This window comes from Anomaloglossus baeobatrachus, chromosome 3 (assembly GCF_048569485.1).
Source record: "Anomaloglossus baeobatrachus isolate aAnoBae1 chromosome 3, aAnoBae1.hap1, whole genome shotgun sequence".
NCBI lineage: Eukaryota > Metazoa > Chordata > Amphibia > Anura > Aromobatidae > Anomaloglossus > Anomaloglossus baeobatrachus.
In genome coordinates, this window is record NC_134355.1 from 400,676,853 (window position 1) to 400,693,232 (window position 16,380).

At 41.6% G+C, this 16,380-nt stretch overlaps 1 protein-coding gene across 1 annotated transcript in view; it reads right to left on the minus strand.

The window, feature by feature from the left end:
* Positions 1–2,587: 2,587 nt before the first annotated feature.
* The window catches only part of LOC142295339 (isoaspartyl peptidase/L-asparaginase-like), a 135,189-nt gene continuing 121,396 nt past the window's right edge, over positions 2,588–16,380 (minus strand). Inside the window, exon 7 of the mRNA XM_075338443.1 lies at positions 2,588–3,857. Within this exon, the coding sequence (XP_075194558.1) occupies positions 3,643–3,857 (215 nt within the window). The 3' untranslated portion in view covers positions 2,588–3,642. The remainder of the gene's footprint in view (positions 3,858–16,380) is intronic.

Sequence of the window (16,380 nt, forward strand, 5' to 3'; positions counted from 1 at the left end):
TGGAATAGATTTAATCTGCTGCCATGTCAATCTGACGCACCTCAGCAAACATAAATGCACTGCCTGAACAGCCAAGTTCTTATATGTTCTTTCTCTTGCAGATACCTTAAGCTATGTTGCTATCTAGGTCAGAAAATGGGACCAGTACCAAGAACTGACCCAGTTTGTCATTGACACACGTTCTTGTTCAGCCTTCCGCATACTGTCAGATAGGGCATTCAGCATGGTAGATAGCTTGGTTAAGCCCAAGTAAACCAGATTTTTGCTAAATAAGTGTGGAGAAAGCTTTATATTTGTTAAAATGAATCAGGCATGGATGAGTGTGAATTTTCATTACCTACAGGTGATGTGGTTAGATTGGTTGTTCTACTGTCACTAGTGCTGATGACCCATGAGCATTATCTGCCCATGCATGTTATTTCTATATTGTGCTACTGTCACATCTGCCAGCGTTGGCCCTACACAGCTAGATATTTACTTGCATGTCCCATCATATTCTTTCTATATTGTACAGTTGATGCTGCTGCCACTGCCACTACCAATAGGTATCCACACAACTTCTGCCTCTCCACTGTGTTCTATAGTTGTACTGTTGTGCTGATGCCATAGCTGCCAGTACAGTCCCCACACAGCTTGACATCTTCTTACTTGTCCCATCATACTCTATACTGTGTGACTTCTGTAACTTCCAATAGACAGCCAGATGTCAGTCAATGAAAAAGAAGAAATGGGTTGTCATGCCACACTGCCGGATGGATTCAGGAGAGCAAATAATGTAATCAGCAGATTTTATTGTTCATAGTTCTACGCATTTTGGAGCTAGCCTGCTCCTTCTTCAGGAGCCAACAATACCAATGTATCATTCCAATAGACAGCCAGATTTACTCATCTCTACTAAACAACACACAATTCCCGCTGTGCCATTTTGGCAAATAAGATAATGGAAAACATATTCAGGCAACAGATGCTCTTTAATTTGCTTAAAAATGTACTATATTACTGTGACATGCTACCTAGCACTTAAATATTCTGAAAAAGACGCAAAAGCCTACTTTATACAGAAGAAAACCACACACATGTAATTGTACAATACATTATAGAAGTAGTCATTGGGACTAGTGATGAGTGAGCACTAAAATGCTGAAATGCTCGGAACTCGAATCAAGCAGGTCAGATGCCCTAGTATAATGTAAGTCAATGGGAAACTAGAGCATTTGTATGGAAGACCCTAACAGGAGGGCAGGAAAGTTGCTAAATTGGATGGAAACAGTGGTCAAATGGAATGGGAACAGCATGGGGAAGGCGCCTGGATGTATTTCTGACTTCCACACCGCGTCACTGCTGTTATTATTCCTGTTTAGATATTTATGCAGGTTTAAAAATTATTTTCATTGAGCTATTTGCTCTTTGGTATTATTTGCTAGGTATTATGTTCCTTATTATAGAGTTGTCTTTTAAGCTGAGTTTATAGTGTTGGACATTGCACTCGCAATACACATTTTTGCTTATATATACTCTGAGCCATTTACCTTATCAACACATGTGCTAGTCTTTCTGGGAGATTTTCAAGTCTATTGTATCAGGGCAGTCTATCACTGTGTGTTAGATTTATCCTGAACCCATTCTTTAGCTGACCTCTTCATCTTCAAGTATTGTTCAGTAAATGTCTTTAATTAATTATAAAATTTTTATTTTTTATTTACCTACTACTAGTTGTTTCTTCTTTCTATGCCCTTCTTAGATTGATTATCTATAGGATCAATATAGTCCCTACTTTTTTCGTGTATAATATGGTACCCACCACACCACTATACTTTTTATATACTAAAAAAGATCAGCAAGAGGACAAGAGTAAAGTGCAAAATATACGTAATTTTTATTGAGTACACAACAAGAAGATATATGTAATTAAAATGGTACACTACCAAAAGATCTTAGGGATACATACATATTAGACCCAGACAAGTTAACAACAGCCCATCCAATCAAACAGAGGTTAAATTGTAAATATCTATGTTAAATGGCGGCTGATAAACTGGGAGGGTCCAAAATGATTAATGTAGATAATCAAGGGGGGGCTGCTTTTGAAGTTGGTTCCCCACCTTGATAAAGCTATAGAATCCTCGCGAAACGCGCGTCGGATGGAGACTTCTGGCCGTCTTTAGGGAGACCTTTCTATTTTTATTGGGACTGCTTTAGTCCTTGCTGGCTACATTGTACCTACTTTTACTGCACTTCAGCACTTTAGGTAAGAGAATCCCCTTATCCTGCACACTTGTGTTATATGGTTATTTGGTGCTACTCCTATTGGTCTAGCTCCAATATTTACCTTATTACGGTGTTACCAGCATGATCACCATGATTTCCTACCAATACATGGTGGGAAATCATGGTTTGATTTGATTTGTGTATCACAACTTCAAAAGCAGCCCCCCCTTGATTATCTACATTAATCATTTTGGACCATCCCAGTTTATCAGCCGCCATTTAACATAGATATTTACAATTTAACCTCTGTTTGATTGGATGGGCTGTTGTTAACTTGTCTGGGTCTAATATGTATGTATCCCTAAGATCTTTTGGTAGTGTACCATTTTAATTACATATATCTTCTTGTTGTGTACTCAATAAAAATTACGTATATTTTGCACTTTACTCTTGTCCTCTTGCTGATTTTCCTCATCATGAGTAGTGCTGGCACCCCCCCTGCCTTACCTTGGTAGGCCTGGTGCTTACAATTAATGGCTCTTTTTGTGAGTTATGTGTTGTTTTTATATACTAGTAGAACATTTATTTTGGTTATTTAGATACTATCCCTCATTCCCCAATTTATTATTGAAAAAAATAATCCACGCAACTTGGACGTAGTCCATGGAGTTCCCACGATGTCCACCGATTCTATAGTGCAACCTATGGAGCCTCATTCTAGGAACAACGCTTTATTGGTCACTCATGGTCAGGCAGTGCTCTGCAATATCTGGTAACTCTGGTGACCTGGCGCTTCATACATGTGGTGGATCCTTTACAGCACATGCTGCCATACCCCCACCTGGCGCTACTCCTGAATGCTATTGGACATTTCCACAGCCTGGTTCCCTCCATACAGATATCCTTGACAAAAACCGTGAATAGGTCGAAACGTCGAATTTGAATTTTTTCTGTGGTGCCGAATTGGAATAAAAATGTTCACTTTTTACAGCATTCATGAACTTTACTTGTCTCATTTGGTGCTGAGGTTATATTTTGTGACATTGAGGACTCCTTTTCTCAAGCACAATACTTGCAGTGTGCCGGCTTTTTTCTGTATTAAGTAGCCAACAAGGCTGTGGCAACACTGTGTATGGTAGGCAATCCCTGCATGTTCATTGGCTGTCTAATAGCCTTGAACCATACGAGGTGGGGACTCGAACATGGTGTTTGAGCACCCATGATACATAATCAAGTAATGAGCGTACCTGAGTACCACAATGCTCGATCGTTTATCGAGGATTAGCAAACACGCTCACTCATCACTAATTAGGACACTTGAAAAGTTAAATGATCTTTTTGTTACATAGCTGTTACTTATTTAGCTAGGTTTCCAATTTGTATGGTAATAACTAACAAACATATGCAACAAACATTATTAGTAGAAGCATTTTCTCATAATTTAAAGTGAACGTTTTCTTGGAAATTTTCCCCAGGATTGAGTCCATAAGTTAATATATTGTTTTCAACACTAGCCCATGCCATTCTTCGTGTAGTAAATCTTGCGGCCCATTCTCCTGACTTGCTAACAACTATTAAACCTCCTCTGCCATGTACTTTGTTCTTCATGTATTCCAGAGAATGGTCTGCAGCAATCTGTGGAGACTCTCCTAATTAAGAAAAACAAAACTCATATTAGATCACTCAAATGATGCAAATAGGCCATAGTTGTCTATATAAAGTATATCACAAAAGTGAGTACATCCATCACATTTTTGTCATTTTTTATTATATCTTCTCATGGAACCACACTGAGGTTATGACACTCTGATACAATCTAAAGTAGTAAATGTACAGCTTGTATAACAGTATAAATGTGGTGTGACCTCTAAGTAACTCAGCACACAGTCATTAATGTCTAAATCATTGGAAACAAAAGTAAGTACACCCCTAAGTGAAAATGGCTAAATTTTGCCCAATTATTCATTTTCCCTCCTTGGTGTTATATGAATCATTAGTGTTACAAGTAGTGATGAGCCAGCACTACCATGCTTGGGAGGTCCGTACTCGAAATGAGCAGTCAGACACTCAGACGAGCTCGACTCTTGCGCTGAGTATAATGAAAGTCAATGGGAAACTCAAGCATTTTTCCAGAAGATCTTCCCGAAAAATTCTTGAATTTCCCATTGACTGTCATTATACTCGGTACATGAGATGAGCCCATCCAAGCATCCGATTATCTATTTAAAGTACAAGGTCTCAGGTGTGAATGTGGAGCAAATGTGTTCAATTTGGTGTTATCGTTCACACACTCTCTCATACTGGCCACTGGAAGTTCAACATGGCACAACATGGCACATTGTGGCAAAGAAGTCTTTGAGGATCTGAAAAAAGAACTGTTGCTCTACATAAAGATGGCCTAGACTATAAGAAGAACGCAAACACCCTGAAACTGAGCTGTAGACCATACAGCGATTTTACAAGAAAGATTCCAATCATGGTCGACCAAAAAAGTTGAGTGCAAATGCTCAGTTTCATATTTAGAGGTTGTCGTTTCAAAATAGATATACGAGTGCTGCCAGCATTGCTGCAGAGGTTACAGGGGTGGGGGAGGGTCAGCCTATCAGTGCTTAGATCATACGCATACTGCATCAAATTGGTCTGCATGGCTGTTGTCCCAGAGGGAAGCCTCTTCTAAAGATGATGTGCAAGAAAGGCCGCCAAAATTTGCTGAAAACAAGCAGAATAAGGAAATGGATTACTGGAATCTTGTCCTGTAGTCTGATGAGACCAAAATAAACTTATTTGGTGCAGATGGTGTCAAGTGTGTGTGGTGGCAACCAGGTGAGGACTACAAAGGCAAGTGTGTCTTGCCTACAGTCAAGCATAGTGGTAGGAGTATAATTTTTTGGGGCTGCATGAGTACTCCCGGTAGTGGGCAGCTACAGTTCATTGAAGGAACCATGAATGCCAAAATAAACTGACATATTGAAGCAGAACATGATCTCCTTATTTTGGGAACTGGGCCGCAGTATTTCAACATGATAATGGCCCCAAACACACCTCCAAGATGACACCTGCCTTGCTAAAGAAACTGAGAGTAAAGCCTCTGGACTGGCCAAACGTGTCCATACCTAAATCCTATTGAGCATCTATGGGGCAACTTCAAACAGAAGGTGGAGAAGCGCAAGGTCTTTAACATCCACTACCTTCATGATGTCATGATGGAGGAGTGGAAGAAGATCGTAATGCAACATGTGATCTCTAGGGAGCACCACAGCCAAGAAAGCTAAGTCAGTGTTTGAAAATAATGGTGGTCACACAAAATATTGACACTTTTGACATAATTTGGCCATTTTCACTAAAGGGTGTACAGTGGTACCTTGCTTAACAAGAACAATCCGTTCTGGGACTGTGCTTGTTAATCAAGGTACTCGTTTAGCAGAGCAAGATTTCCCATAGGAAATCATTGCAATGCTGACGATCCGTTCCACAACTTCTAAAATGTCCCATCCTGGTCCCCTATTCTATCATTCCACACATGCACAAACACGTACAAACACACATAAACACACAAACACACACAAACTCACACAAACACACATGCACACACACATATTATATGCTCACCTTACCTTCCGTTCCATCGCCGGTCTGCTGGGACTTGCTGTTCTCTGGTACGGGGCCGGGCTGTGTAACGCGTTACCATAACGACGAGGCAGGAACTTCCCGGCCACAGCGCTGACGTCAAAGGCAGAGCCGCTTGCCTCGCTCTGCCTTTCATTACCGGTGACAGGAAGTTCCTCCCTCGTCGCTATGGATGCAGAGACACAACGTGGACTGGAGCACAGCGGCGCACTACAGCACCCAGGAGGCCGGCGATGAAACGAAAGGTAAACATATTATGTTATATTATATGCTCACCTTACCTTCCGTTCCATCGCAAGCCTCCTGGGTCTTGTAGTTCGCTGTGAGGACGTCGCGATGTACCCGGGAACTACAAGAACCATCAGACCAGCGGTGGAACGGAAGGTAAGGTGAGCATAATACTGTATGCGTGTGCGTGCGTGTTTGTTTGTGTGTGTTTGTGCGTGTATGTGTGTGTTTCTGTGGACTGCAAATGTGGGTCAGAGTGCAGTGGGTGGACGAAACCGGAAGTGTGTGCAGTGAGAATTTCGCTCATATAGCAAAGCTTTCTCATGAAGCGGGTTACAAATTTACAGAAAGCTTTGCTTGTTAAGCGAAATTCTCGTTAAGAGGGTTACTCGTTAAGCGAGGTACCACTGTACTCACATTTATTTCCAGTGGAGTTTCACATTAATGGCTGTTTGTTGAGTAATGCCTCAGCTCTGTGTATATATTTGGGTTTCTTCAGATACTTTGTTATACCATGCCTGAATAAAAGACCTAAGAAGTCTCAAAAGCTTGCTTTCTAACATCATTTATTTTATTTTTGTTAGCCATTAAAAGGTATCACAATTGCAAGATTTAATTTTGTTTCTCCCACTGAGAGCACTCAATCTTTTTAGAGTTATTTAGCACACCAAATTTGCAGTGTTATACAGGCTGTACACTGACTACTTAACATTGTGTCAAAGTGTCATATCATCAGTGTTGTTCCCATAAAAACATATAATATAATATTTCCAAAAAGTGAGGGGTGCACTTACTTTTCTGATATACTGTATTTATTAAAGGTAAAGTAATAAATTAAAAGTACTGGGGATTCTGAAAACAATGCAGCTGAAAACACATACAACCTAAAATTGTATGTCTGTACATGATGTTTCACAGAATTTTTTTCAAACTGCACAGATATTGTATAGATTTCTTAGAGCTGATGAGCGAGCTGTACATACTTTGAAAATCTACATCAGAAGGTAGAATCCTGGCATTAAAATGAGTATTTTCTGGGTCCAGTGCATTAATTCTCCACCCACACAGGCCTCTTTCACACATTCGTGCATTTAATGCACGTTTGTGACGGTCCGGGGGCCAGGTCAGTATATTTTGTCTCTGTATTAAAAAAAAAGACAGTTTGCACTATGAAGTGCTAAGGTATGAAAACCATGAATGTAAGAATATAGATATGCATTACTGCTAAGGAAAATCTAAGAAAAATTAGATATTTAGCAAACAAAAATGGCCATTTTTATATCTGCCCAGTCGCCGTGTCACAACATGTCTCGTAACTGGGTACCTACGCTATGCTGAAGCCTCTCTCTGGGTTTGGGCAAGTAGCAACCTGCTATATAGGATAAAATCACCTGTGGCTAGTGGGGGAAGGGTGCATGGTCAGAAGGTATGACCTCCATTAATCTACACAAAAAACTGATGGCCCTCATCAAACTGCAATGTGAACAGGTGCATAACTGAACATGAGATAAAATTACAAAAATGACAGTTTCCACTCTGAAATGCTAAAGTATGAAAACCATGAAGGAAGGTGTGTATGTGTGTGTGTGTGTGTGTGTGTGTGTGTGTGAAGGTGTGTGTGTAGGGGTGTGTGTGTGTAGGGGTGTGTGTGTGTGTGTGTGCATGTGATAACACGGGTGTGTGCACAATCCCATTAAATTTAATGGGTCTACGTGTGTCCGTGTCTCAGATATATGTGGAAATGGACACCACGTGTACCGGAAACACAGATGCATGAATGAGGCCTAAGGCTGTGTGCGCATGTTGCATTTTTTCCTGTGTTTTGGCTGCGTTTAAAATTGCAGCGTGTCACTGTCAAAATGCATGCCTTGTGCTTCCCCAGCAAAGTTTATAAGAAGTCAGAAAATTTCATGCGCATGTTGCTTTTTTAAATGCAGCGTTTTGGATGCCAAATATTTGATAAAATCGATGCGTTTAAAAAAGCAGCATGTCACTTCTTTTGTGCGTTTTTGTTGCCTTTTCCACCCACTGAAATCAATGAGGTGTGTCAAAACGCAACCAAAATGTTTAGCTGTGCGCTTGCACTGCATTTTTGTTGCGTTCTGCATGCTTTTTGACAAATAAAACGCAGGTCTTTCAGTAACTCTCTCTCTGTCGATGTTGGTCTCTCTCTCTCTGTCTGTCAGTCAGTTTCTCTCTCTGTTGGTTGGTCGGTCATTCTCTCTCTCTGTTGGTCGGTCTCTCCCTCTCTCTTTCATACTCACCAATCACCGGCGCAGTGCTGCACGGCTGTCACACTGCTTCGGCGGCTTCTCCAGCTTTTGAAAGTGGCGGCCGCTCATTATTCCATCTCATATTCACTGCTTCCCCCGCCCACCAGCATCTATGATTGGTTGCATTCAGACGAGCCCTCACACTGAGTGACAGCTGTCTCACTGCAACCAATCACAGCCACCGTTGGGCTGGTCTATATCGTGCAGTAAAATAAATAAATCAATAATTTTAAAAAAACAACGTGCGGTCCCCCCAATTTTGATACCAGCCAAGGTAAAGCCACACAGCTGAAGGCTGGTATTCTCAGGATGGGGAGCCCCACGTTATGGGGAGCCCACCAGCCTAAAAATATCAGCCAGCAGGCGCCTGGAATTGCTGCATCCATTAGATGCGACAGTCCCGGGACTCCTCTCGGCTTATCCCGAATTGCCCTGGTGCGGTGGCAATTGGGGTAATAAGGAGTTAATGTCAGCCCATAGCTGCTACTAATTCCTAGCTTAAGGACTTAGTGAAGATTATACTATGCATTTTTTTTGTTAAACGCAGTGTTTACAGTTGTCCAGTCTGCCAGAGGGTGCATTCTTTTCTGCACTTGACATAATGCAGAGTGTGCACATACCCTAAAGGCTACTTCACATGGTACGATATATCGTGTGATATGTCGTCGGGGTCACGTAATTCGTGACGCACATCTGGCATCGTTAGAGATGTCGTACCGTGTGACACCTCCAAACAACTGTTAATGAGCAAAAATACTCACCTTATCATTGACACGTCGTTCATTTCCATAATGTCATTCCTCGTTCTGCGCTCCGGTTGTTCGTCGTTCCCGTGGCAGCACACATCACTACGTGTGACACTCCGGGAACGGCAAACAACAACTTACCTGCATCCTGCCGGTAATGAGGAAGGAAGGAGGTGGGCGGGATGTTACGTCCCGCTCATCTCCGCCCCTCCGCTTCTATTGGGTGGCTGCTGTGTGACGTCGCTGTGAATTGCCCTTGACGCACAAACAACGGGGGCGGGTGCGATCGCTCATGCGATCACACGATAAATCGTTGCGTGTAACGTCGCCTTAACAGTTACTTTGAGTACTGTGCAGTGTAAGAATTCAGCAGCATCTTTGGAGGAGAATAACTGAGAAGATGTCCATCAGGATAAATGGGTAGAAATTGAGGATAAACTTTCAAAAAGTATAATACAGCCACTCTGCCTTGGATTTTCAAAGTCCAGCAGCTTCATCAAGTTTAACAGATCTATTTAATCATGTGTGAAATGATTATTGTGAAATCTGGTGACAGACCTGCTTTAATTTGTAAATGTAACCTATACCACATCAATATTGAAATAGCAACAACGAGAAAGAAATGTTGTAGAATCATGGAAATCACAAGATCGATAGATATGTTAATTATATGCAAATGAGGAAAAATAGGCCAACAAATTTTTGAGTATGAATGTCAAGTGCAGAAATACACGCATGTACACACCTTGGCATCTTATCGCTGAGGTTATAAATGGCTGTCTGAGTAATATTCTGCCACAATAAATGCATGTGAACATGCAAATCTTCAAGATTCACTGCTGGTAGCTCAATGTGAAACAAGTTCAGAGATGCTGCAGGCCTTGATAGAGCAAGCTTAGGCGAAAAACAACATGCGGCCTAGTGCTGTCATGTTTAAAAACAGCTTTTGATTCACTGTGGATAAATGACCGTATTACTACTGTGAGAAGGCGACCAGCTACATTATTAATGGCCGGTATGTACCACATGAGTGGTGTGATTCTGAGGAGTGCTGGTACTTTTAAGTACCACAAATGTTTGCTGTAGTATTCACAGTGTCAGGATCACAGGTGGCTGGACAGATGGGTGGGTATGGCCACCTATATACCCCACCCATGGGTGTGTTTGACATGTGTTTGACAGGTCACATGAGAGAATTAATGGAGTCTGTTGTTGGCCAGAGAGAGAGAGTCTGCAGCCAGCAGGGATAGTGCTGGGCTGTAGGAAGGAACCTTTGGGAGAGGTCTAGAGACTAAAGGCCGCTTTACACGCCACGACATCTCTAAAGCGATCTCGTTGGGGTCATGGAATTTGTAATGCACATCCGGTCGCTTTAGCGATGTCTTTGCGTGTGACACCTATGAGCGATTTTGAATCGTGGCAAACACGGTCAAAATCGCTCATCGGTGACATGGGGAGAATTTTGTAAGGACCGATGTTACGATGTTGTTCCTCGTTCCTGCGGGAGCACACATCGCTCCGTGTGACACCGCAGAAATGAGGAACCTCTCCTTACCTGCGTCCCGCCCGCAATGAGGAAGAAAGGTGGGCGGGATGTTACGTCCCGCTCATCTCCGCGCCTCCGCTTCTATTGGGTAGCCGCTTAGTGACGTCGCTGTGACACCGCACGGACCACCCCCTTAGAAAGGAGGCGGATCGCCGGTCACAGTGACGTCGCTAGGCAGGTAAGTAGTGTGACGGGTCTGGGTGATGTTGTGCGTCACGGGCAGTGATTTGCCCGTATCGCACAACCGATAGGGGCGGGTACCCACGCTAACGATATCGGTACTGATATCGCAGCGTGTAAAGTGGCCTTAACAGGAGTCAGTGTATGGACGGCTGCAATGTCCTGGAAGGAAACCTGTGGTGAAAGTAACGGAATTGAAAGCCGTGTGTGAATACTAACTGGGGTCAGTGGGACAATTCTGTGAAGGACTGTATCCAATTCTATGTAAGTCATACCACAGTTAAATGAACTGTAATACCTTGTGTATGTTCTTTTAAGCTGTAAGAGGCTTATGTTTATGTTGCAAGAGCAGTTTATGTGCCTATTTGACTTGTTATGTAAACCTGCTTGACTCCTTAAAGAGAACGTGTTCCTGAGTCTACCTCAAATCGCAGCAAAGTGAGTAAAACCCCATTCTACAATGTGTGAACCGAGCACAACATCATACTACTTACACAACCAAATCAATGTAACCCCTAGCTTTTAGTGTACCTAGAATGAAGATTAGAGGAATTCAGTTACTGTACATTATGCCACGCCACACATTAATCCCAGCATTAGAACCTGTGTCATGTGCCCTCATGAAGACCTCTTTATGGCATTGTCTGTGTGCTCTCCAAAAGAATCTGTGCCTATATGTCTAAGACAAACACAAGACTCGTCATTGAAGAGTATAGACCTTTATGATCGCTTCCATTGCTGTCTTGCTCTGCACTATAAAAATCTTTGAGAGAAGTGACATGAGGTCACTGATGAGACCTTCATATAAGAATGCTCTTCACAAAGGATTAAAGCAATATGGTGTGCTTTAGTATAATACAGTGGTTACAGAAAGTATTCAGACCCATTTAAATTTTTCACTCTTTGTTTCTTTGCAGCCATTTGGGAAATTAAGAAGTTAATTTTTTTCTCATTAATGTACACTCTGCACCCCATCTTGACAGAAAAAAACAGAAATGTAGAAATGTTTGTAAATTTATTAAACAAGAAAACCTGACATACCACATGGTCATAAGTATTCAGATTTACACACCAATTATAATAAGAATTAGAGAATTCAAACTGCTAATAGACCGAAAACTGATTACTCTAAAAACAATTTTTATTTATAAACATTAAAAATATTAATTCAAGCTATATCTCGTCGTATGTAGCTATATCGGTCAGACCGATATAGCTACATACGACGAGATATAGCTTGAATTAATATTTTTAATGTTTACTCTAAAAACAATTTTTATTTATAAACATTAAAAATATTAATTCAAGCTATATCTCGTCGTATGTAGCTATATCGGTCAGACCGATATAGCTACATACGACGAGATATAGCTTGAATTAATATTTTTAATGTTTATAAATAAAAATTGTTTTTAGAGTAATCAGATTTCGGTCTATCATAAGTATTCAGACCCTTTTGTCAGACACTCATATTTAAGTCACATGCTGTCCATTTCCTTGTAATCCTCCTTGAGATGGTTCTACCCCTTCAATGGAGTCCAGCTGTGTTTAAGTAAAGAAGAACCCCAAGATCACAGTGGCTGAGCTCCAGAGATGCAGTAGGGAGGTGGGAGAAAGTTCCACAAAGTCAAATATCACTGCAGCCCTCCACCAGTCGGGCCTTTATGGCAGAGTGGCCTGACAGAAGCCTCTCCTCAGTGCAAGACATATGAAAGCCCACATAGAGTTTTCAGAAAACACATGAAGGACTCCCAGACTATGAGAAATAAGGTTCTCTGGTCTGATGAGATGAAGATAGAACCTTTTTGTGATAATTATATTCAGTATCTGTGGAGAAAACTGGGCCCTGCTCATCACCTGCCAAATACACTAATATACTAATCAGGCATGAAAACTAAGATTCTTTATAGCAAGATATTATTTATTTTAATAGCACATGAATAATCAATGGTACATAGGCATTAGCACTACTTTATAGTCATAGAATCTTATACAATAACAGAAATATGCATCAACATTACCGCATGTTGCAGCATTCCTTCCTCATTGGAGGGACTTGATTAGTGAGAAGGAAATCAACCCGGCCTCTGCATCACAGGTGCAGTGCGTCCACTTTGAGCGTCCTGGAAATGTCCCTGTCTCACTAAGCGAGCACTGTATTTTTATACCAAACTTTGTACATTGTGGTGTCATGTGCACTGAGTATTGCAATTGGTGACCAGCATGTGATTGCTGTGTCATGGTCATGTAACTTGACCATACACTGCTGTGGGCACCAGTAGCTTCCTGCACATGTTGCTGGCATAACCAGTGGTTTCCTGCATATGTTGCAATAAGCTGTGAATTTTACATCGCTAGTTTCCTACACATGTTTCTAACTACCCACTTGTTTCCTGGATATGTTGAACTGTAAGCATTCCTTCCTCATAATAGTGGTTTGTTCAAGACCTACTTAACACATACTTTTCATCATGGTGAAATCGGGTCAACCAGAAGACACCTCTCTGATACTGAGTTCGGATGGATCAAATAAGACCTGTGATCACTATCTTTTGATTAGGATTCCTATCTAATCACACTCATCCTTCAGTCATATCACATTGGTATCACACCATTCTTGACTGGCCCAGTCAGAGCCCTGACCTAAACCCTACTGAGCATCTCTGGAAAGACTTGAAAATGGCTGTGCACCAACGTTCACATCTAACCTGACGGAACTAGAGAGGTACTGCAAAGAAGATGGCAGAGGATCCCCAAATCCAGGTGTGAAAAACTTGTTGCATCATTCCCAAGTAGACTCATGGCTGTACTAGCTCAAAAGGGTACTTCTACTCAATACTGAGCAAAGGGTCTGAATACTTATGACCATGTGATATTTAAGTTTCCTTGTTTAATTAAATTGCAAAAATTTCTACATTTGTTTTTTTTCTGTCAAGATGGGGTACAGAGTGTATGTAAATGAGAAACAAATTAACTTTCTTGAATTTACCAAATGGCTGCAATGAAACAAACAGTGTGAAATTTAAAGGGGTCCGAAAACTTTTCGTACCCACTGTATATGAAAGTTGACCCCCTCTAGCCGTCATTCCAGATACATTAACAGCTCAGTATTACATGGATTTGATCGTGGAAGCAGTGGTACAACTATTTCACCAAAGTGTCCCAAAAGCTGTTTTTTTAACTCAATAATGCAAAACCGCATGTTACTCATTCTACTGTTAGCAGTCCGTTTGGCTTAAATGTGCTACCATAGTCTGATGTGTCACCTGACTTTTTTCTCACCATGCACATCTGGGTCATCTTTGGGTAAGAACTATAAAGGAAGCTTCCTACAGTGGATCTTGAACATTTGCACACATAACTGCATTCAGTGTGGCAGGACAATCCCCAGACACCCTCACTGATAGTGTGCAAATGCATTTAAGTGTACATATTTCTGCATGTGGCGCCCATTATCAATGCTCAATAAATCAAGATGTAAAAATGTTGTTTCCATTTTTTTAGCATTTGAATATCATTAACATGCTCATCGATCCTGTGAATACGATAATTTTACAACTTTTCCTTCTTGGTTATGCTACCTGTAGATTTATTTTTGCACTTGTGAGTTCTACAGAGTAGAGATGAGCAAACCTGTTTGGTAAATGTTCACTAATTTCAAATTTGGTACAAGCCTTAGCTTGTTTGATCGGGCTCGGTAACCCCTAGCCCTTTCCCCAAAAGTCAATAATCTTCGTTTTCTGCCTCCAAACCCTGGCCGCGATCCCACAAATGGTTTTGTAATAGCATTTTCTGCTTTTTTTTATAGGATTGTGGTGCTGTCTGATGTGGGGATGGGTAAAATCAGTGGAGGAGGTGGGGACTTTGGGAGAAGGCTTTTGGCGGACGGCGTCATTTTTTTCCCCTTAACTTTATTTTTGGATGTTGTTGCAGCAAACATCCACAAGGGTCAGTTAGAAGGGCTTCTGTGATTGGCTGCCTAAGTCACATGTGCATATAAATTGTGGACATGTTGCATTGGCACCATTTTGCAAATGGGAAATATTAGGGAAGGTGTTGCTACTGGGGCTGCCAGACAGTGAGCTTAGTTAGGGGTGTAAGGCTAGGTAGTTGAGATAGATAGGAGAGCGCTAGTTTAGAACAGGGACATGCAGTGTAGGTGAGCTTATTTAAGGGTTTAATGCTATGTAGTTGAGATAGATAGGACAGCTGTAATTTAGAATAGGGATGTGCAATGTAGGGAAAGGTGTGTGTATATGTGTGTGTGTGTGTGCCACAAATCGGAACATTTCACGATCAATATAGGGATTGGTACTTGTAGTACCTGCTAAAGAGTTGAAAGTGAAGCATCTAAATAGGTATTGCTACGTATTACTGCCTGCTCAAAAGTATGCAAACACATTTATAGGTATAATAATAATTAATAATTTTATTCATTTATATAGCATTATTAATTCCACAGCACTTTACATACATTGGCAACACTGTCCCCATTGGGGCTCACAAGCTAGAGTCCCTATCTGTAAGTCTTTGGAGTGTGGGAGGAAGCCGGAGAACCTGGAGGAAACCCACGCAAACACGGGGAGAACATACAAACTCCTTGCAGATGGTGTCCTTGGTGGGATTTGAACTCAGGACCCCAGCGCTGCAAGGCTGCAGTGCTAACCACTGAGCCACCGTGCCGCCCTAGGTATTGCTAGTTAGCCATGTGTGGCCTAAAAAGTTGCTAGGGAAGTATGTAAAAAGTGGTTCCTGCCAATTTGAATTGCCTACTGAAAATTACGCAAACACATTTATAGGTATTTCTAGTTAGCAATGGCTGGCCTGCTTTAAATTTTCTAGGAAACTAGCCAAAAAGTTGTTTCTGGGAAATTTAATTGCCTGCTCAAAATTATGCAGTGAAACACATTTATAGTTGTTCTTATTTGTGATTGCTGAAAATTTGCTATTGAACAAGCTGAAAAGGGTCTTCTTGGCACTTTTCTGTTTCTGCTCCAAATTGTGCTGTGAAATGCATTTGTAGGTAGTGGTACTTATTAGTGCCTTCCCAATATTGCCAACTCAGGCAGGAAATAAATTAATCTTTTGTGTCAGGTGTCTGACAGGTGTGGGCCTAGTTTTGCAAAACATCTGTTTGAAAGGGGGAGGGTACATCAACCATGAGTGGTAAATCATGACGAGGTTGTCATGGAAGACGGAATAGGTGAGGTGTTGGAGGTATACGTGTGGGAAGTTCTGTTAGTCAAATGTCTAGTGAGCAAACGCCGACTCATTATATCCTATTTCTTTGGCAGTCACACATCGCTTCATCTTTGACATGAGGCTGATAAACAGTAGGTGCTGGAGTGGATGGCAAGCGCTGCATCAAGTGGCCTCTACTCCTCTTCCTGCACCTGAGCATAACACAGTTCATTCCTCAGAGGTACTACCCGAATTACACTTGTTTGCGCACGCGTCACAAATCACCAACCGGCAAACTGACTGTGGGGAACCACACATAGGCGAGTCTCAAGAGCTATTCACACATTCTATCCCATGGGCGTCACAGGTCCGCTCCAAAGATTCCCAGACT